Source organism: Nycticebus coucang, chromosome 2 (assembly GCF_027406575.1).
Source record: "Nycticebus coucang isolate mNycCou1 chromosome 2, mNycCou1.pri, whole genome shotgun sequence".
NCBI classification, from domain to species: Eukaryota; Metazoa; Chordata; class Mammalia; order Primates; family Lorisidae; genus Nycticebus; species Nycticebus coucang.
In genome coordinates, this window is record NC_069781.1 from 59,010,377 (window position 1) to 59,034,028 (window position 23,652).

At 40.6% G+C, this 23,652-nt stretch overlaps 1 protein-coding gene and 1 pseudogene across 5 annotated transcripts in view; both read left to right on the top strand.

Annotated features, from left to right (window-relative positions):
* Positions 1-23,652, top strand: part of SLC24A2 (solute carrier family 24 member 2) — a 282,668-nt gene that overhangs the window by 244,772 nt on the left and 14,244 nt on the right. For all 4 annotated transcript variants that reach the window (XR_008376001.1, XM_053571778.1, XM_053571801.1 and 1 more), the window contains 3 exons: positions 2,189-2,329; positions 11,127-11,216; positions 19,695-19,861. Coding sequence is in view for 3 of the 4 variants with exons in the window: in XM_053571778.1 (XP_053427753.1) it covers positions 2,189-2,329; positions 11,127-11,216; positions 19,695-19,861 (398 nt within the window). In the remaining variant the exon portion in view is untranslated. The remainder of the gene's footprint in view (positions 1-2,188; positions 2,330-11,126; positions 11,217-19,694; positions 19,862-23,652) is intronic.
* Positions 16,769-18,573, top strand: LOC128571949 (RNA-binding motif protein, X chromosome-like; annotated as a pseudogene). The gene has a single exon (XR_008376006.1). The product of XR_008376006.1 is annotated as an RNA-binding motif protein, X chromosome-like (transcript).

Genomic DNA, 23,652 nt, shown 5'->3' on the forward strand with positions numbered 1-23,652 from the left:
GCTAATCCGTAGGTTATAAGCAGAAGGGTTATTGATGAAATGTCACCATCTGTTGGTGTCATTAAAATGACATGAGTCATAAAGAGTTGCTTTTGTTTTTTCTTAGAAAAAGGTTATCTTAGAATTTAGAGAGAAGTTGCTAGAGTATGGATGCAGTAAGGGACGGAGATGGGGGAGGGAGCCCAGAATGGGGAAGAGCCTTGAACTCACCAGATCAGCTTCCTGGGTCTTCAGGGATCTCAACCCTCTGCTGTGACAAAGCCTCCTTTCTCCATGAGCTGGGGTACTAAGGAATGATGCAATACCTCAACTCTGCCAGGTCCATCTCAGGGGTATCCACTACCTGGGGGGGTGGGGAGAGTCATTCATTTGGATTAAACAAGAAGGATCATATCTGGGGGGTAACAGACAGGAAAATGCCCCTATCTCCTTCATCCTGATTGGCCCCATGACACACAGATTATTCATGTAGCCAGCTGACACCTTAGGAGGCTGGCAAGCCCAGTAAGGAATGAGATTATATGTCTGCTCCATATTCTCAGAAGATATGGAGGTGGCTTGGAAGAGGGAGCAGAGCCAGCACACCTCGACTTCCACCAGTGATGGGAGCCTCAGGATGGAGCAAAGGAAGCTGAGGATGGAAGAACATGTGAATTGCATAGCAAAGAGATAGGGTGTATGAGATGTGTATTTAATGAAAACCAAGCAACCAAAATAAACTAAGCCAACTTCCTAATTCTGATTTATTACCTAATCCCTTTACTTCCTTCATATTTGCTGTTTATACTCTTTGAACTATGACCAAGGACATATACCAACAGCAAAGGAACCTGTTACTACTAACCTTTTTCAATATAGTTTAACATCCCTTTCTTTTTTTTTTTTTTTTTTTCAATTTTAACTCCTGGAGAGAGTTGACATGTAGAAGATTGTGTAAACCACTGCAAATCTGCAAATCCTAGGGTTTGCCCAATAAGCAAACATAACACAGCAGTGGTGTGAGTTGGGTCTCACACCAAGCCTTGACCTCTTTTACCCCCAATGCCAACTGGTCTGAGCCTGCCCCACCTGGCATCTCCTTAGGGACATAAGCCCTGGAGGAGGTCAGTGCTACTGCTGGAAAAGTGTGTGATGCTGGAAGCAAGAGTCAAAGGGGCAGGAGCTTTCTGAAGTTATTTATATGGTCTCAAAATGAAGCAGTGGTGGAAAAGTTCCTGTTGATATTTTTAGATCTGATGCGTGGTCTGCGGCTGCAGTTTTCATTTTTAAACAAGCAGGGAAGGAAGTGATTGATGGTGTCTACAGTACTGTTTTGGAACCTCAAAGGGCCCATATGACTGGCCCATATGACCTGCCGGGTCCAGATCCGCCTTCAGTCTCTTCTAGCTCTGCTGACTACAGCAGCAGGCAAATAAAACACTGGCCGCTCACTGCTGAGTCAGAAACTCTGAAGTTCACATCCAGCTTTGAGGCCTTGAGCAGGTTCAGTGTCTTGCTCCATTTCTGCCTTCTGTTTCTCTGAGGATTTAGGCACATGTTTGCATAATAAGTCTTTGGCTGCAAGTAAAATGGTTTCCGGTCTTTGCTTTGGCTAGGTGGTTAAGCAGGTTAAAGACTCACAACCATGCAAAAAAACCTACAAGCTTAACTATTCCAGGGCCAGTAGGAGGGAATTAAGCTCTCGAATTGTTTCTTCGGTTGCTTTCATTTGCTTGCTGAAAATCAGTACTCTAAAAAAATAAAGGGGGGGTGTGTGATTTTTATCAGTGTGTCCATTTTCTCCTTCCCAAGGATTCTGAATCCTGTGGCTACGTCCTCGAGGAGAAGGTGAGAAGGGGAGAGGGTGGCTGTCAGGTCTTTAGCTCTGCAGATACTTTCTCATAAGAAGTTTGTAGATCGTAGCTGCAACCTACTCCAGTTAAATTATCAATTGATGAACATAAGAATCCGAAGTGTCTTCAAGGAGAGAAAAGAAACTTCTTCCATTCTCTTTGTTTCATCCTTGCACTCACACTGTGGCAGAGGGGCTTCTCCTACAAACCTAAAAAACCCTTGTATGAAGCTGCGTGGACAGCTCAGGAGAGCTCCCAGGGAGGCCTGGAGCGGCCCTCCCTTGCTCTGTGCTGTTTTGGCCTGTGAGCCTTTTCCTCTTTTTCGTTTATTTTTTCTCTCTCTCTTTTTACAACAGACCACAGAGACAACTGATGACGAGGACGACCAGCCTCTCAGCCTGGCCTGGCCTTCCGACAGCCGCAAGCAAGTCACATTTCTGATTGTTTTGCCTATAGTATTTCCTCTCTGGATCACCTTACCAGATGTTCGCAAACCTGTAAGTAAAGCTTTTTTGTTTTTTGTTTTTTGAATAGGTTCCCTGTGAAAAGCATGGTGCATAATCTACTTCAATTTATGTTAAAAGGAACAGGGAAGGCAACACAGATTCATGTGTCTCTTATATATGCCTAAAATGTCTCCGGACAGAGATAATCACAGTGATTATTCAGGTTATCAAATCTGCCTAACAGACAACCCAAAACGTAGGGGTATGAGACAACCACCATTTCATCCTGCTGGATCCCGTGGATCAGGAATTAGAGCAGAGCACATTGGGGGTGGCTTGTCTCTGCCCCACACTGTCTTGGGCCTCATCTAGGAAGACTTGAATGGTTGGGGGTATCTCACGGCTGGGAACTAGAACCATCTGGAAACTTCTTTGCTGATGTTTCTTGCACCTGAGCAGAGATAATTCAAAAACTGGGCTCAGCTGGGATTGTCTGCTGGCGTACCTAAACGTGGCCTCGTCGCATGACTCAGGCTTTCTCATGGCGTGGTGGCCTCAGGATAGTCAGATGTCTTCCAGAGAGGTCAGGACTCTGAGAGTGGGTGTTTCAGTAGACTGAGTAGGCAGCCGCTGCAGGGGCTCTGATTATACGCAGAGGCACTTCTACTGTGTTCCACTGGGCAAAGCTGTCACAAGGCTGTCTTGATTCTAGGGGAGTAGACAAAAAGTTTATCAAGGATACATGAGTGTCATATTGATATGACTCTCTTGATAGGAAGAATGTCAAAGAATTTGCATGTGTTTTAAAACCACCACATGTGATTATTTCTGAGAAGGGCAATGAAGGTCTGAGGCAGGAAGAGTGCAAGTCACTTTTTCTTGAATGTTCTTGGAGCTATGTACATGATTTATTCACATAATTGAAAGAATAATTTTAAAAAACACATCTGTGTAGTATAAATGCCTACATGTCTGGTCTTCTCCTTCTTGTATTATGATCATTACTATAATTGATATTATTATCTACCATTATGAGGTACTGGGAAATGTGAACACAATACCATTCTGTGATCAGCAAAGTGCAATCTAAGTGTAGATAAAATCAAGAGAACATCCCTTCCAAGCATTGTTGAACTTGGTTTGTGGGCCATTGCCCCAGATGCGAAAAAACTAATGAAAGAAAAGGAGAAAGAGCTCTATTTCTTGTTATGGCACTTCACACATATATTGGTTCAACAAAAGTGTGTACCTACTACATATCAGATTCTACACTAAATGTTCCTCATGAGGATCTCACTTCTAATTGGAATAGCATGTAGTATACTCAGAAAAATACAGAAAAAAATCCAGCCCATCCCAGGGATGGCCCTTGGGGGCATGATGAGCGAAAGCCCCACTGGCTGCCCTGGCCCACACCACAGAGGCTGGCTCTCACGGGGACTGACGAGTCAATGGCATGGCAGGGGACAGCATTGTGTCCAGCCCCATCTCTTTGCTCTGTGTCCCTTGGGATTATAGAATCAGCCAGAGCAATTGTCATGATCCAGGTAACTACTGTCGTGGTTGATTCCTGTGCATTTTCCAGGAGTTGCTGGTTAAGAACCTTCTCTAACAGCTTCTTTGACTTTCGGCTCAGATTACCAGGAGGATGGACATTTAGCCAGCCCTTGCTCTAAGAGGCTCTCCCCACCCTGAGAGTCCAGGGCCTTGATTTATTGGCCTACAATAAGCCATATTGTGGGAACTCAGGAAACACCTAGGGCAGGAATATGTATATTATTGGCATATGTAGGAACAACTTTAGGCACAACTTAGTTAATAATTTATACCTGGTCACTTCCTTGACAATAAAGCTTGGATTCAGACCCAGGTCTGTATAAGCACATGGTTTGTGCCTCTCCTATTTTATGATACCACAAGGTATAAAATCTGAAAAAAATTCCTTTTTTTTTTTTGTAGAGACCTTTATTGCCCAAGGTAGAGTGCCGTGGCGTCATAGCTCACAGCAACCTCCAACTCCTAGGCTTAGGCGATTCTCTTGCCTCAGCCTCCCGAGTAGCTGGGACTACAGGCGCCCAGCACAACGCCTGGCTATTTTTTGTTGCAGTTTGGCTGGTGCCAGATTTGAAGCCGCCACCCTCGGTATATGGAGCTGGCACCCTACCCACTGAGCCACAGGCACTGCCCTGAAAAAAATTATTTCTAAAAGCATCTGGAATAGAAAAATACTATGGTAATAACCAGTGTAACCTTATAAGTCTTTAAGAGTTCCATGATGGTCCTATGTTCTCCATTTAAAAAAGACAGAAGAAAAGTCCCATTCCATTACCCCAGCCTGTAAATAATCCAGCCCGGTGGAGAACTAGAAAAGGAGTCCCTGTGTAAGGGCTCTCAACTTTAGAAGTTTCCTGGGAAAGGATGCTTCTAATAGGTGTTGTTCACTTAAAGCAATATTTATTCAAGACCCAATTGCACAGCATCTGCTGTATACAAAGGCAGAGATTTCTGAAAACTTACAGCCAAATAGATGGATCATTTGATTTTTGTTTTTGTTGTTGTTCGTATCACATTGATATTTCTGAGAGTTGCTTATTCCCATTCACCTATGCCCTCTGTTCCTATTGCTGTGCCGTTTAGCCCAGTGCTTTTGTTTTGATCTCAGGGAGGAGAATCAGGGAGATATACAGTAGATCTTCTGTAAGATGACCAGAAAGTGGTCAACATACAGAGGTGGTCAACATAAGGAACTAGGCCTAGTTTACTGATACGTACGTGTGGTACATGTCTAGTCTATAAAAATTAGCTCAACTTAAGGAGGTGGTCAATGTAGGAAGTTGGTAGAACTATGGAGGTTCTACTGTATATGGTTTCCTAAATCCTCGCAAAAGGCCTAGTATGGTGTGGCCCAGAGAGCAGGGAGCTGGTTGGCTGATAGGAAGTCAGAAAACAATCACTGATGTGTCAGGGACAAGTGCAGGAAGGAGGAGGAAGATGGCAGCTCAAGGCCTGGGCGCTCAGGCTTGAAAGGGCTTCTTAGAGCCAGGACTGGCTAAGTGTCCATCCTCATGCAAATCTGAGCTTAAAGGTCAAAGAATCTGTTAGATACAGGCAGAATGGGGACTGAAGACCCCATTCTTGGCAGGGGAAAATCAAAAAGTAAGCTGAGTGAAGCAGAACCAAGGAAAGTCAGCCAGTTTCCTTTAAACCAGCTGCTGCTAAATTTTTTATCTGAGCAATTTCCTGCTTTTCCTAGAGCTCTGACCTATGGGGAATACAGCTTACAAACACCCCTGCTGGGTCTGTGAACACTCTGAAGAAATAAGGGCCACAGAAGATGCTGTGGGAAGGCCTTAACTAGGCCATTTCATGCCCAGGAAACAGTCAAAGCAAATACGCATTGTGGAGATTTGTATCTGGCTAGGGCAGAGATCAAGGGAACAGCTCAAACCCCTTATAGGAAGACTTATATCCCTTATTGCAGAGGAATACCCTCTGTGGTGGTGATGAGAGGAAAATTCCTCTCTCCCACCAATTCTTCAGAGGAGACAGGAGCCTCTTGAGAAAATATACAGGGGTAGAGGGGGAGAAAAAATTAACTAATAGATATTTGCTCCTCCTTAGGGCTGGCAGCTCTGTACATTTTGAATTACCCATGGAAATGAATGTGCCAAACTTTGACAAAAATTACAAGAAAAACGTGATCTTTTTTAATGTATGCCTCTAGTTTCAGACTAAATAGTACTCCCACTTCTATTTCCACTTCATTTATATGCAAATTGTATGACAGTGTTTGTTGAATCATGCATGCTTTCAGCTCAGATAATTAATATGGGCTTCATGTTTATATTTTCTTAAATTAATGGCTTTGTTTCAAGAGTAAAAGAACTAAAATGTAAACCTTAATGAGGAACATGTCTTTGATGAAAATTGAAAACAGTAAACAAAATAAAGATTCATTACCTAGAAGGGATGTTCTCACAAAACAAAATGCATCTAAATGAGGTACAAAATCATGCCCCATTGACCTGAGAGTCTAGTTAGGTGTTTGTAATTTCTATGATTTGTTCATTCACCAAGTATTTATTCACAGCCTACCATGTCCAGGCACAGTTCCAGCAAGGATGAAGTGGTTGAGGCCCAGTGAGCCAATGTGTCTTGTCCAAGACACACACAGCTAGTGAGAGGCAAAGCCAAGACTACTGGCCAGGTCCCCATAGTCACTGTCACCTCACCAAGAATCAGTTTCCTCATCTTTTGAAGCTCAAATGAGGACAAGTAGTTGGTCCTTTATATTTGCAAGTCTTGCATTCAACCAACCACAGATCAAATATATTTAGGAAGAAAAAAAAATAGTATAATTAAAATACCAATAAAAACAATGTAACAACAGTTTACATAGCATTTACATTTTATTAGGCATTATAAGTAATCTAGAGATTATTTAAAGTATTCAGGAGGATGGGCTTGGCGCCTATGGCTCAAGTGGCTAAGGCGCCAGCCACATACACCTGAGATGGTGGGTTGGAATCCAGCCTGGGCCCGCCAAACAACAATGACAACTGCAACCAAAAAATAACCGGGCATTGTGGCAGGTGCCTATAGTCCCAGCTACTTGGGAGACTGAGGCAGGAGAATTGCTTGAGCCCAGGAGTTGGAGGTTGCTGTGAGCTGTGATTCCACTGCACTCTACCCAGGGCAACAGCTTGAGGCTCTGTCTCAAAAAAAAAAAGTATTCAGGAGGATGTGCATTGGTTAAATGCAAATATTATGCCATTTTGTATAAGGAACTTGAGCATCTACAGATTTTGGTCTCCAAAGAAGGGATGTCTTGGAAATAATTCTCCATGGATATCAGGGGACGTCTGTATTTTCTAAAAGCAACTATGATTATTTTGTTGTTGTCATTTGGGGTGTTTTTTTTTTCCTGCAACTATGATTATTATTTAAGCACTTCCATTCTAGCCACTTGGCTAGACATTTTATGTACATGAAATCCACAGAACAATTAGATATTGTTATTTCTCCCATTTTATAGATGAAGAAACCAAAGCTTAGAATGGTTAAATTATTTGTCTAAGAGCATGTTGCTTGTGATTCATAAGCAAAAATTTCAATACCAATCATGTTAATCCAGAGATCACACTTTCAATCTTTAATAGGGTACTTTGGGGGAACTTTATTAAGTACCCCCCAGAACCTTCCAGAGAGCAGATGCTCAGTGAATATTCATTGAATTTAATTCAATAATGATATGACCAATTTGTACAACCAGTTAACGTCCAGTAACTTTTTCAAGCCAAGCCAGTATCACTCTGCTGTACTAAAAGCTTCTAATGAGAACATTAGCTGTCAATTATGTAAGTAAACCATTACACTGGGAACAAAATGGCCAGCACATGGACACAATTTGCTTATTTGCTAATGAATATGAGGCCTAACCCAGCAGATGTCAGAATGAACTACCATTACTAACCACAAATTGACATGTTAGAGCTTGGCTTCAAGGGCTATTTTCTTCCTTACAATGACCCTGGTAACTAAAACACTGGGAAGGTGCTACCGAGCAGTGATGTCTGCAGTGAAACCATGGAGCCCGAATATGGGGAATGGTCCAGAAAAAAAATGAAAGAAGAAGAAATGACCTGGGCTGTGAGAATGGAAAGGGTAAGGTAGCATTGGGAAACACTTAGCCAAACTGCTGATGCATGAAGGGTTATCCTTCCAAAGCAGGAACAATATGGGAGCTGTGGAGGCAGATGGCCATGCAGCTGGAATGCTAGTTCTACTTCCCTGGTGCTTTTTTTATTCTCTGACATTCAAAGCAGAGCCTAGTACTTTGATGATCATCATTATGTCTATGGTGGGGTATATTTTGGGCATTATTGGCCCCATTTTTCTTCAAAAACAAGTTAGGGTAACCTAGATGTTAGGAACATATGCTCTACAGTCAGGTAGACCTGGATTTGAATTTTATCTCAAGTTCACTCTCTGGGTATAGAGTAGGTGCCCAGCTTTCACCTACCTGTAGTTAATGATGAAGACATGAAAAATTCCCCAAGAAATTTTATCTTTAGTCTTTTTTGTCAGTGTACTCCAAATGCAACATTAGGTGTGTTTCAATGCCCATTAGGTACTAATTGACCTCTTAAGAACCGCGATCATCTAATGTTGAATTAGAGAGCTTTTCTCAGATGTTGACTTGAATTTAGTTCTTTTAAATCCTTTGTCTGATTCCTTGCTTTCTACCTTTTAGCTGAGAATGTTCTACAGCTCAGTGATGATTTAAATAAAGTGTATGTTCAAATGATTTGATTCTTACTGGTGAATCAGTTTCCAGAATCTCAATGAACAGACATGCAAATTATTTTATGTAATAAAATAATTACGTATTTAGTAAATGAGATAACCTGGAAAGTGAGCAATTTATGAAAAGAGGGCTCTTCCAGTACACGTGCCACAGGGTAAAGTACAGAGAAAGCCTCCGCTGCCCTCACACAGTGTTCAGAAGCCAGTGCAGGCTGCTACTCAGATCACATGGGGGGTCCCACATGGCATGAAGGGCCTCTCTTCCCTGCCACCAGAGCACAGCCCTCATCACACTTAAGATCTTAAAACAGTGACTTGTGGCCAGAGAAAAAGGATGAGAACCCCAGTCAACTAAGTGCCTTGCCTAGGAAAACTTGCCCTCTTGCACTGGCTCAGGGAATCTGGTCTCCAGAACCCAGCTGAACTCCCAGCTTTAGAGAAATTTGCTTTCAGAAGTGAATATCATAATCTCCACCTTGGAAAAACTGGTCATTTTTTGCCATTAGTATTAAAGGGCTCATTTTTTTGCCATTAGTATTAAGGGCTCTGAATCCTTGTCCAAAATATTTTCCTTCTAAGGAAAGGAAGGGGGCTAGGTTCAGTGGCACAGGCCTCTAATCCTAGATCTCTGGGAGGGTGAGGGGGGAGTATCACTTGAGGTCAGGAGTTGGATACCAGCCTAAGCAAGAGTGAGACCCTATCTCTACTAAAAATATAAAAAGCTGGGCATGGTGATACATACCTGTAGTCTAAGCTACTTAGGAGGCTGAGGCAGGAGGATCGTTCGAACCCAAAAGTTTGAGGTTGCAGTGTCTCTGATGATGCCACTGCACCCTAGCTCAGGAGAAAAAATGAAACCCTGAAGAAAGAAAAGAAGTGGGAAAGGAAGGGAAGGGGAGGGGAGAGGAGGAAGACGAGAAGAGAGGAGAGGAGGGGGAGGGGAGGGGAGAGGAACAGGTTGGAGGTGCATTTAAGAGTAAGGTTTTGGGGCGGCGCCTATGGCTCAAAGGAGTAGGGTGCCAGCCCCATATACCGGAGGTGATGGGTTCAAACTCGGACCTAGCCAAAAGCTACAAAAAAAAAAAGAGAGAGTGAGGTTTTGGCTACTCACTGTGGCCTGATGCCCTCCCCTAGCCTGGTTGGTCTTCCAGACATCTCTGCTAGTGAATACCACCCCCCAAAGCAGTCATTTAAACAGAGAAATGTTACTGTGAAGTTTAACAGAACCATGACAATGATAATAAAAATACATATTAAAAACTTGAAGTTAGTAAAGAGAACCTAAGTCTGGTTTGGAGCGATAGAGACTGTGTTCATCATTATAGATATTCAAAAGATTATTAGGTACAAGTTATCTTTTTCTTTTAATAAAGCTCTCAAAAGCCACAGCAGAAAGTGTTCTACCTGAGTGCCCAAGGTCAGCCCCTCAGACAACTGAGATTGCTTTCATCTAGGTCAACGCTAAGATTCATTTCTCTGGAGAAAATTGGATGGCATTATCAAAGCAAAAAGTGGGATTGTTTCTTGAAGTGAAAAGCTTTGAAATAAACAGTGTATAGCAATAGGTGAGAGGCTCCCTGACAGCATTCTGCTATCTGAGCTTGTTTTAAAGGACCCTAATTTTTCAACACAGGACATCAACAGAACACCACTACAGTGCAAGCCAGGATTTCCCTTTAGTGGGGAAGGGCAAGGAACACCGAATTCTGAGTGTCTGATTTTTAGCTGTTGTTCCTGGGAAACTTTGAAAGTGCTCACACTGTAACCCTGTAATTGCACAATGTCTAGTGCTAGAAGCAGAACTCAACATAATATAGTTTGGGGTGGAGAACAGGAAAGACAGCACTCCCAAGAGCAATATCTGATCTGCCACCCTCGTGGAGGCCAGCACAATTGGGCTTCTCTGCCTCTGTCTACTACAATCAACCTGTGTGGTTCAAATGTCCCAGAGTCGGGCTACCATCGGCAATCTATCGATGCTGCAGGGGTGGATTCTTCTGTATGGCTTTCCTGATAATTCATGGGACTGTAAGATAAGCCAATCTATTTTTATACCCATTGATCCTTCCCATTTCTTATTCGATGTAATTAATCCCAAAGGTTTTCTGGCAGATGGATTATTAGAATACATGTTTGTAAACAACAGAAATTGATTCTGACAGACTAGAGAGCAAAAGAAAGAAAAGAGAGACAGATAAGGAAGAAGAATATAGGGAAGTTAATACATTTGAAGGAAAGACTGAGAATCAGGCAGAGGGAACCTGACACTCTCCCAGCAGGAACTACCAGACATTCCCTCAGGAGACTTCCATCTCAGCAACCAGAATGGTGGTCATTCAGCTTCCACCAACTTCACCTTCCCAAGAGAGATTCTTACTGTTTCATTTTGATCAGGGGCCGGTAGGTCCTTTTGATTACTAATCTTAACAAGATGCAAGAAATGCAAGACAAATAGCTGCATTGGTGGTTTTAGCTTTGAACTATTGGCTCCCCCACAGCTGATAACACTGACACTCTCACCTTCTTCCTGGTTGTCTTTCAGTCATCAAGGAAGTTTTTCCCCATCACGTTCTTTGGCTCCATCACCTGGATTGCAATATTCTCTTACTTGATGGTCTGGTGGGCGCACCAGGTAAGACTTTGATAGTGACATCCAGGTGCCTGGATTTTCTCTGGTATAGGTTGCCATGTAGTTAATTAATGTGTTTGCTTTCTGAAATTGTCACAACAATATTGCATATGACACAGACAAACTACTAAAGTTTTTTATTAGGACTAAAGTTATTTATTCCACCTAATGTTCCCAAGTCTCCAGGCCTTTCACCATATCACGGAATCAAATTGTAGCCCCTGAAAAGTCTTGTGGAGGAAAGAAAGCCTTCCTGGGGCTTGCTCTCTGCAGCCTGAAACCAGAACTGCTCTGGCCTGGGAAGAGTGTCAGGATTGTGCCTGGCTCGGGAGCACTTACTTTATTTTGGGCAGCCACTCACCTCACACTCTCACTTGCCTTTCAAAACTGGCTGTTAGGAAAGGATTTGGAGACAGATTGACCTCTTCCTTGAGTATCAGTTTATAAAAATAATAATTCATTTCATTTTTATTCCTTTTAACTTTATACCAGCCATAACACCTATCACAGGAATATGCTCTCAGTAATTTTTATTGAAAATCAAGGGTTTCACATTTTCTTTTTTTTATTTCAGATTAACATGAGGGTACAAATGATTAGGTTACAATGTTCACATTTGTTAGGTGAGGTCCCTGTCGTGCCCAGCACCCAGGAGGAGTGCCACATAACCTAACATTGTGCCCATTAGGTGAGAGCATATCAATCCCCCTCCCCCCTTCTTCTCCCTTTTTCTTCCTCCCCCTCCTCCCTTCTTCTCCCTTTTTCTTCCTCCCCCTCCTCCCAACTTGAATTAAACTGAGTTTCTCTTTTGTATGGGCGTGTATTTGTTCATCTCCTGGCTTCATATTAGTATTGAATATATTGGATACTTTCTTTTCCACTCTTGTGATACTTTACTAAAGAGAATATTCTCCAATTCTGTCCAGGTTAATCAAAAGATGTAAAGTCTCTATCTTTTTGTAGCTGAACAGTATTCCATGGTATAAGTATACAACAGTTTATTAATCCATTCATGGGTTGATGAGCACTTGGGTTGTTTCCACATCTTAGCAATTGTAAATTGAGCTGTTATACAATTGGGTTTTGTATTTTCAAAGATGACAGTGGTAACCATTAGTAAGTGAGTGTGTACCACATGCTGTAGAGTTCACATATCTTTGTCTTTGAAACCTTGAGAGTAACCCTATACTCAGGTTCAAATCCTATGAGGAGGGCGCTATTTTTATCCACAGTTTACAAAGTCTACAGCTTTAAACTGTAAGGTTTAAATCTTTAAGATCTCCTAAAATCACATAGGTAATAAGTGGTAGCCTGAGATTCTAACCCAGATCAGGGCACCTCCAAAACTCATGCGTTTAGTCTTTATTATATACTACATAAATTCCAAACTTCCCACTTGTGTTCCTTGTTTAATATACTCCTAAAATTATACTTGTTAACATAAATAAAATATAGCAATTTGAAATGAGGAAATACATACCAAGAGAACATATGTGGATGGAATTTTCAACAAATGGTGCTGGGATAATTGGATGTCCACGTGCCGAAAAAAATAAACTTAGATCCTTACTTCATACTATACCCAAAGTGGATCATAATTCTAAATGTAAGACTAAAACTACCAAATTTTTAGAAGGAAACAGAAAATATACTTGACCATAGGTCAGACAAAAAGTTCTTCTTTGATATATGATCCATAAAAGACAAAATGGTTAATTAGATGTTCTCAAAATTAAAATGTTTGTTCTTCAAGAAACACCATTTAGGCTCGGCACCTGTAGCTCAGTGGGTAGGGGCTAAGCCACATATCCTGAGGGTGGTAGGTTGAGCCCAGCCCATGCCTGCTAAACAACAATGACAACTGCAACAAAAAAATAGCCGGGCGTTGTGGTGGGCACCTGTAATCCCAGCTACTCAGGAGGCTGAGGCAAGAGAATCGCTTAAGCTCAAGATTTTGAGGTTGTTGTGAGCTGTGACACCACAGCACTCTACCCAGGGCGACATAGTGAAACTCCTGACTTCAAAAAAAAAAAAATTAAACGCCATTTAGAAATGAAAAGAAAAACCACAGACTAGGAGAAAATACTTACAAATCACATACACCTAATAAAGCACTTACATCTAGGACGTAAGCTCTTAAATCTTAGTCAGCTATCCTGGTTTTAAAATTTGAACAGCGATTTCGCTAATGAAAATATACAAATGGCTAAAAAGCACATGATCAATATATTACTAATTAGAGACATCCAGAGGGTGCCCCAAAAATGTATACACATTTTAAGAAAGAAAAAATTGCAAATAAAACTATTAAAATTGCAATACTCAAGTCACATTTGACTTCTGCAGTTATAAGACGTGCCCAAATGTGATTTATAGTCATCTTCCATTATATGTTGAGTATTGCAATGTTAATAAGTTTTTTTTTCCTTTCTTAAGATGTTTATACATTTTTTGGCACCCTCTGTATGTATATAAATCAAAACCAAAACAAATAACCACCTCACACCCACTAGGATGGGTATAATCAAAAACACAGAAAATAATAAGTGTTGATGAGGATGTATAGAAACTAGAAACCTTACTGCTAGTAAGAATGTAAAATAGTGCAGCCACTTTGGGAAACAGTTTGGCAGTTTCATAAAATGTTAAACATAGAGTTACCATATGGCCCAACAATTCCGCTCCTAGGTATATACTTATGAGGAAAGAAAACAACAGCCACAGAAACTTGTACACAATGTTCATAGCAGCGTGATTCACAGCAGACAAAAGGTGTGAACCAAGGTCCACATGTGGTATGTCCATAGAATAGAACATTATTCCACAATAAAAATAAATGAAGTACTGATAGATGCTGAACATGAATGAAACTGTAAAATATTATCTAAGGTGAAGAAAAGCCAGTCAGAAAAGGTCACGTTTTACTTGATTCCATTTATATAAAATGGGAAGAATAGATGAATCTTTAGAGATGTAAAATAGGATAATGGTTGCCCAGAGTTGAGGAGGTTGAAGGGAAATAGGGAGTGACTGCTAATGGGTATGGTTTTCTTTGGGGAATAATGAAAAAGTTTAAAACCTAAATTATGGTGATGGCCACACAACTCTGTGAAGACACAGAAAGCCATTGAATTAAGCACTTTAAGTGGGTGAATTTAAGGTCTGCTAATTATATCTCAATAAACTTTTTAAAAATAATCACAAAGGCCAGGTGCGGTGGCTCACGCCTGTAAACCTAGCACTCTAGGAAGTTGAGCCAGGTGGACTGCTTGAACTCCCAAGTTGGAGACCAGCCTGAGCAAAAGTGAGACCCCATCTCTAAAAAATAGCTGGGTGTTGTGGTGGGTGCCTATAGTCTCAGGTAGTCAGGAGGCTGAGGCAAAGAGGATCACTTGAGCCCAAGAGATAGAGGTTTCAGTGAGCTAGGATGCCACGGCACTCTACCAAGGGTGACAAAGTGAGACTCTGTCTCAAAAAAATCATCATCATCATCACAAGATACCATTTCATGACCACTAGGTTGGCTATTAAGAAAATCAGACAGGGGAGGCACCTGTGGCTCAAAGGAGTAGGATGCCGGCCCCATATACCAGAGGTGGTGGGTTCAAACCTGGCCCTGGCCAAAAAAAAAACCTGCAAGAAAACCAGACAGACAGTACCATTTGTTGAGGATGTGGAGAAACATGGCTGCATACATTTGTGAAAGCGTGTGGTAGAGAGTTAAAAAATAGGTAACAGATACTGGGAAGGGTCAGTGGGAGAGAGAAAGAGGATGAAGAGAAGTGGGCTGGAGGGTTCAAACATCCGATAAGATAGTGGCAATTAGCTAAATGTGTGATAGCAGAGTAGGATAACCACACTTAATAAAAACGTGTCATACTTGGGTGATGGACCCCTGGAAAGCCCTGACGTGATCACTATCCATTATATACATACAACAAAATTTCTCATGGACCTTACAAAGTTGTACAAATTTTAAAAACTTGCAGAACTGAACACTTTTTAAAGGTGAATGAATTTTATTCTAAAGTATACCTTAATTAAAAAAAAAAATCTGTTACTTAGCAAAATCTACTAGAATTATTGGCTGATATACTAAGTCTTTATCTTATTTTTCTAAGATATTTTATGTTATTACTGTCATAGTTATTTCACTGATGTTTGACTTCAGATTACTCTTCCTGGGTATTTCCAAAAATCACTGGCTTTCTAAGGAGGTTCTTTTTGCTCTGAAGTCACTGTTTTCTACATTCATTGAGAGACATTTGCTGCTGACATGTGGCAGAAATTATAGCAGAAGGTAGGCTGTTTCTTAGGCTCCCGATTTGCAGGCCTAAAAGACTGTTACCATTTATATATCACATAACGGTTTTTCTTAATAATCATTTTTTTATTCTTTCACATACTCATAAAGAAAAAAAGTGTTGTTGTTTTTTTTAACTTGCTGGAATATGTTGTTTTCTAGATATGTCTTTTTAGCCATCCAAGAAAACATCATCCTACTGAATTCCATCTTTTCTTTTTGATCCTATAATCTTGTTTCCTTTCATTCTCTTATAGAAGAGGAATACAAATTCAATATCTGGAATAAAAATAATTGTGAAAAGGTCAAATAATTTGGAAGGACATAAATAGAAGATTTACTTTTCAATAATGGAAGAGAAGTTTCTCTTTCCTCTCACCTGTATTTCTCTTTCGAAACTCCCTGACAGCAAAACAAAATAGCAGATGCTGTTCCAAGAAGTCTAGCTCCAATTCTATTGTTGTACTTTTGAACTATAAAAGCTATTAGATAACAATTACACCATTTGGTGCTCAACTATTTTGTTATCAATAGTTTTACCAATAAATGCCTTGCACATAAAATGCTTTATGTAATTTTCCCTTTTTCTTTTCTTTTTTTCTTTTTTACCCTTAGCTTTTATTTTTGTTTGTTGTTATTATTTATCATTTTTGCACATTAGTAAATTTCATGGGTTCCATAAACCTGTGGTTAAATCTATCTTTGGCAATGTTTCACTCCAAATCTAACAAAAAAATAAATCATCAAAGAAAGTATTTTGCTCAAGTGCAAAACTCTCACTTAACTTTTTCTGGGGGAATCAGTAGACAAACAGTAGTGCAATCACCTACATATGAGTCTACCATATAGCAGGATATTTCTGCAAATTAGGAAGACAATAGTGACTACGGCTCGGCGCGCTCACGTGGACTTACTTTTCAAAGGCGGGCAGTGAATCTGTGCACCCTGAGGACTTCGTAAACCAGGCATGACCATCAAAACAAAATAGTCCTAGCTATGCTGTTACTCTAGTAGGAACCAAGCTAATATTTACGAAAAGATTTAGAAGTAAGTGTATTCTATTCTCTAAAAAGCTTTATCCGGTTGCACAGTAGTGCCGGCGGCTTTTACGTGCGTCTTCGAAGCCGGCAGCCGCAGGTTGCGCCGAGGTGCTGTTAGGAGGCCCTGTCAGCGAGCTCTTAGGAGCTTGAAACCTTCCTCACGCCTCCGACACACCGAGAACAAAAACGGTTGAAGCAGACCGCCCAGGAAAGCTGTTCATGGTGGGCTTAATACAGAAACAAATGAAAAAGCTCTTGAAGCGGTATTTGGCAAATATGGACGAATAGTGGAAGTGCTCTTGATGAAAGACAGAGAAACCAACAAATCCAGAGGATTTGCTTTTATCATCTTTGAAAGCCCAGCAGATGCAAAAGATGCAGCCAGAGACATGAATGGAAAGTCTTTAGATGGAAAAGCCATCAAAGTGGAACAAGCTACAAAACCATCATTTGAAAGTGGTGGAGGTGGACCACCTCCACCTCCAAGAAGCAGAGGCCCTCCGAGAGGTCTGAGGGGTGGAAGAGGAGGAAGTGGAGGAACCAGGGGACCTCCCTCTCGGGGAGGGCACATGGATGATGGTGGCTATTCCATGAATTTTAACGTGAGTTCTTCCAGGGGACCACTCCCAGTAAAAAGAGGACCACCACCACGAAGTGGGGGTCCTCCTCCTAAAAGATCTGCCCCTTCAGGACCAGTTCGCAGTAGCAGTGGAATGGGAGGAAGAGCCCCTGTATCACGTGGAAGAGACAGTTACGGAGGCCCACCTCGAAGAGAACCCTTGCCCTCTCATAGAGATGTTTATTTGTCCCCAAGAGATGATGGATATTCTACTAAAGACAACTATTCAAGCAGAGACTAGCCAAGTTCTCGAGATACAAGAGATTATGCACCACCACCACGAGATTATACTTATCGCCATTATGGTCATTCCAGTTCACGTGATGACTATCCATCAAGAGGCTATAGTGATAGAGATGGATACGGTCGTGATCGTGACTATTCAGATCATCCAAGTGGAGGTTCCTACAGAGACTCATATGAGAGTTATGGTAACTCACGTGGTGCTCCACCTACACGAGGGCCCACGCCATCTTATGGTGGAAGCAGTCGCTATGAAGATTACAGCAGCTCACGTGACGGATATGGTGGAAGTCGAGACAGTTACTCAAGCAGCCGAAGTGATCTCTACTCAAGTGGTCGTGATCGGGTTGGCAGACAAGAAAGAGGGCTTCCCCCTTCTATGGAAAGGGGGTACCCTCCTCCACGTGATTCCTACAGCAGTTCAAGCCGCGGAGCACCAAGAGGTGGTGGCCGTGGAGGAAGCCGATCTGATAGAGGGGGAGGCAGAAGCAGATACTAGAAAGAAACAAAACTTTGTACCAACAATCCCTGTTCAAAGAAACAAACAAAAAGTGGAAACTATTGTCATAACTACCCAAGGACTACTAAAAGGAAAAATTGTGTTACATTTTTTAAATTTCCTGTTAAGTTCCCATCCATAATTTTTATGTTCTTGTGAGGAAAAAAGTAAAACATGTTTAATTTTATTTGATTTTGACATTGCTTTCAATAAGCAAATGTTAAATGTGTAAGACTTAAGTTGTTGTACTAGTGTTGTAATTTTCCAAGTAACAGTGTCCCTAAAGGCCACTTCCTGATTTTTTTCCCCAGTAAATGAGGCAAGCAATTCTAAGATCTTCCACAAACATCTAGCCATCTAAAATGGAGAGATGAATCGTTCTGCCTATACAAACAAGCTAGCTGTTAGAGGGTGATTGGGGTACGCTACTCTTAGGATTTCAGGGTGTCTTCAAACTGAAATCTCAATGTTCTCAGTATGAAAAGCCTGAGATCAGATGCCTATGTAAGGAAAGTACTATTCACCCAGTAAACCCAAAAAACAAATGGATAATGCTGGCCATATTTTGCCTTTCTGACATTTCCTTGGGAATCTGCAAGAACCTCCCCTTTCCCCTCCCCCAGTAAGACCATTTAAGTGTGTGTTAAACAACTACAGAATACTAAATAAAAAGTTTGGCCAAAACCAAAAAAAAATAAAAAACTTTATCCTTATATGCTATTTAAGGCCTTTACATTTTTTCAAAAAACACTGGGCATCATCAAGTAGCCTGTTGGAAACCAGATGGAAAGCACTATTTTGAAGATTTTCAGAACTGCAGTTCACCAACTCCAGCAAAGTACATAAAGATTTTAAAAGTCCTGAGAAGACCGACAAATTTTTTAAGAGAATGGAAGAGCTTCCATCTGAGGCTAGACCAACACTTCAAAATACAACTCAGTGCCCTTAAAAGACAAAGACCAAAAGAAAATGTAATAGCTGCCCCCACCTTGATTTTCAGTAATGATGGACAATTTACAAAGGGCCTTTCCACTAATTACCATTTAGTCCTCATAAGTACCAGGCTAAGCAGGTATCATTATCCCCACTCTGAGGAGGAGAAACTGAGGATCAAAGACATTGTACACTTGGCACAGTTAACAGTAAGTCAGGAACTTAATGAATTCCAGAGACCTTGGTTCTGGGTTCTCTGATCCCCTGGGTTTTGCTTCTCCACAGCTTTTTTGCTGATTGACAGTCTCATATAACCAAACCCCAAAACACCCCAAACCAACTGAGGCTAGACCAACTATCACTATCTTTCTTGTGAAATGGTAGACTCTAGAAGCATTTAAGAGTGTGTTCCAGACACTAGGAGATGTTAAGGAAAAATGGGACACTGAGTGTCAGCCCTCTGCTGCAGGACTTGGTGCCACTGCAGGGGCTGGCCCCTGGGTTCAGTGGCCAACTAGCTTCTCTAACTCTGATCTTGCCCCTACCTGGCTCAGTCTTAGAAAGCATCATACAGAGGCAGTGCTCCAGCTTGCTATAGCTATTTTTAATTTGAGATTGTCGGTCTAATCCTCATGTGAACATTCCTAATCACTTGGGTCTGAACGTCATGAAAGTACAAACGCCCCTTCTGGCAATGATTATGGCTTCTTCACCTTTATGACCTAAGCACTTCACAGAGCACAGAACAGAAACTTATTGACAGGAGGCTGTATTGACATCTGTGTGGTTTTGGTGGTTTTGTGACTTCATACACTCATGCATTTGTCCCTTATCTGATGTTTAGGTTGGAGAGACGATCGGCATCAGTGAGGAGATTATGGGTCTGACCATCTTGGCTGCTGGGACCTCCATCCCTGATCTTATCACCAGCGTCATAGTGGCTCGGAAGGGACTAGGGGACATGGCTGTGTCCAGCTCTGTTGGAAGCAACATTTTTGACATCACTGTAGGGTGAGTAGAGATAGTTCTATAAAGATGCATGCCAGCTCCATCACTGTCTTTGTCTTCTTAGAAGAAGTTGTTAGCTACAGACTACGAATAGACATGACCGGATCTTAAGCCCAAAACTGACCAATACCCATAGAAAGACTGACAGTACCATTAGATTGTTTCACTAATTCTATTTCCCATTTTCAGAGAATATAATGAAAAATAAGTCATCCCCTAGCAGGCAGAAATATGTACTTGCACACAAAATGAATGTTTTAAGAGATACTACTTTAAGAAAACTTTACTTATATAAAACATTCAGGCAGAACTAGATACTCTGATAGCATCACCATTTTTTTCCACATTCTAATTATAGTCCCCACGAAGCCAAGGTAAGATTTGGATTTTAAAACAGATTGGAACAAACATAGGCCCAGCACAAACATCCTGTCTCCTTCCTTGGAAAATGCTGGCAGACTTGGCGTGACCATTTGCTTAGATGAAGATATTCTAGTCAGAAGATGAGATCTGTTCTTACAGTTGGGGAGAGAGGGGTGCTGTTATCTCTCTGGTTTCATTTAACTTGTGAAAAGTAAAAGTAGTCTTACAGATAACCCTGAATGGCAGCCCCCAGGAAAATGAGACATGGGTTGTTATCTTTATGTTTCCAGGAAAACTGGACTCCAACTTGACACTTAACGTTTGGAACCCCACTAAAATGCACTGATTTTCTCATTGAACATCATGAATATTGTTTCCTCTTACACCTTCTCATTACCAAATATACATTATTTATTATTTTTCATACATTGTCTACCATGTTTAGCCACACAACCATCCTATGGAGTATATATTATCTCTGTTATTCAGATAAGAAAACTGAAGGAGGTAGCTGGAATTTGAACAGAGTTAGAGTTATTAGCTACAGACTATCTGATTTATCCTCCCAGCATCAACTCAAATCCTGACTTCTCTAATTCCCCTAATCTTTACTTGGGGGCTCTTGCTCCTGTAAACTCTTCTGTGTATTGTATCTTACCATGGTTATGTCTGCCCCGTAGACTGTGAATTCCCCAAGAGCAGGAACTCACCAAAATCTAGCCCACTGCCAATCGGTGGTGGTGGCTTGACAAAAGTTTGTGGAATAAATGGATGGATGGATGGATGGATGGATGGATCCCTTAAAAGCTGCATGCTTTAAAGAAAGTTGTCCATATTATAAACAGTGTGTCTCAGTTTTGCTGTCCACACATTCATGGTAGTTTTCTTGGTTAATCTCTTCTAAAAAGAAAAAAAAGCATGTTCTATAATATAAAAAAAGAAAACCCTAAAAGTTGAGAAATATTCCATGTGTTCAGTTAGATATAGTCGTCATGTTTCTGAAAAATAAGTTCTTACAAAATGCTTTTTGTTTACACATACAAACATACAATAAATGAAATTTCAAGAAAAATTACCACGAATCCTACTTCCCAGAAACAATTTATTTGTGTGTGTTCTCTTCCAAATATTTCACAAAGTTTTATTAGTGAAATATTCAACTTTATCCTCTTGGAAGGCTTCTTTTCTTTCCATTTTGTTTTAAAGCCATTATGCCTGGCATAGCACAAAGAAGTTATCTATTAATAAATCATATCAACTATTTTTCTAAGATTCTTCATAGCTCTTAGAACTAACATTTTATAGCTTCAAACATTCCCTATGATTGCCTTTAACTGTTACTATGTAATAGGATCTTTTTATTTTTTCAATTTTCTGCTATTATGGGTGCTTTGATGAATACTCTTATGCAGAAAAACTTCCTCTTTTAATTTTAAGATAAATTTCTTCAAGCAGTGTTAATGGATTAAATATTTTGAACCTTTTAACGGCTATTAATGTGTTGATGTAAAAGGGTTTTTCCCAAGAGTTTATGCCAATTTACAATGTTGTTGGCAATATACTGAGTGATGTCATTAGCAATATATTCTGTGTAAAAATTTCTTAATGCCATTGCCAGCATTTTCTTTTTGCTCATATTATTAACATATACTCACAGATTTAAAATATATATATAATGTGTAAATGCCAATAATCACCTACTACCCTTTTTTACTTCATAGTTGAAATTGTTTTATTTAGTTTTCATTTTAAGTTCATAATTATATCACAAACATTTTCTATATCATTATAAGCTTGTGATGTTTAAATAGTTATATAAACTATTGTATAACAGTATATATATATATAAAAGACTGCTGTTATAAGAGATTCCCTACTTTTTACTATCCAAAATACACCAGGATTATTTTTTTGGATACAGTTACATCTGCATTTTAAATGATTTCTTATACTCGATTCCTGATAATAGAATTAATAATCGATCAAAAGGTATGAAAAATATCATTTTCCCCCCAAGGGGTTGTTATAAATTATTTGTAATGCTGTCAATCTCAATTTCACCAGAAGAGTGTGTGTGTGTCTACTTCACTAAGAATAAAATGGATTGGGGTCTCTTTCTTTACACATATAAAAGGTGAAAGAAGAGTCCCCAGGACAAGTTCCCATCAAGCATTTTCACTTCCATATCACTCTCACTCTCAATGCTCCCCTTTCCTCATCTGACTTTTCATTGCTGACTTTTCCTCTGACTTTTCATTGCTGCCTCCTCCTGCTAAGAACCGGAATTACACCTTTCCCCAGACTATGCTGGTGGAACTCCTCTTCTCCAACAGTGTCCACTAAAACAAGTACCTCCCAGCCAGGCTCTGGTGATGTCTGGACCCACCACCATGAGGCAGTCACAGCAGTCACTTCAGGCTGCCCTGAGGTTAACATATGCACCCAGAAAGGGGACTGCACAGACCAGACACTGAGATTTCGAAGATGTGTGATGTGTAGGCTCTGTCATCCATGCACTCTCCCCAGCAGAAGAGACAAATGAGTAACCTCACCACCCCTTTCACCCTCATTATTTCTCTCACAAGCTATTTGCTTTTCCTCTGGATGACTTGATATTTCAAAAGAGCACCTCCTCTTCCACATGGTGAGACCAGGCTGAGACTGAACCTCCCATAGCCATTGCCAAAGCAGAGGGCTCAGCTGGCCAGGCCAGGGTCTCTCTAGGCACCATTCCATCATTAAGATCAAAGGATAGGATTGGCTCCATTTCTCCAGCCACTGGAAGTTAAACATTGTCAACCACGTTCCTCTCCCACAGAAGTTATGTCGACTTCTTTGGTATACCTGGCAACTAGCTTTCCTGATGTCTTTCAGGATCACCACTCTGGATAGGAAACAAGAGCTCATCAGTTATTAAAAGTCAAATGAAAAGGAAAAAAGTTATAAAAATATATAAAGTTTTTAAAAAATTAAAAATGAAAGATACTGTCTTCTTTAAATCTTTCAAAAAGATCATTTTTTTCATCAAAAGATTATCAACATCTTTTCCAGAATAAACTTGAGACTGCTGCATTAGATCACGGTCCTCACCACCCTCATTTAATCTCACTTGCTCTCAGACTGCAGTTAAGTTATTGTTCTTCTCTGTCACCATTTAAAATTTTTTTTTCCATTTTCAGCACTCATTTCCATACCTTTTCTCCATTTGCCTTCTCCCATCACCCTGTACAAATGCTGCAGTTCACTTTTTTTCTAGGGCTGAAATCAACATTTTCATCTCAACTAGAAAATAAACTAAAAGAAACTAAAAATAATTTCAAATCAAATTCAGGAACCACCTGCAGTAGTCATGTCCCACTGATAATGTCCAGCTGTAGAGCAGACTCTCAGTTTCCCCTGATTTGGTGACAGTACAGACAAAGGGTTTAAGG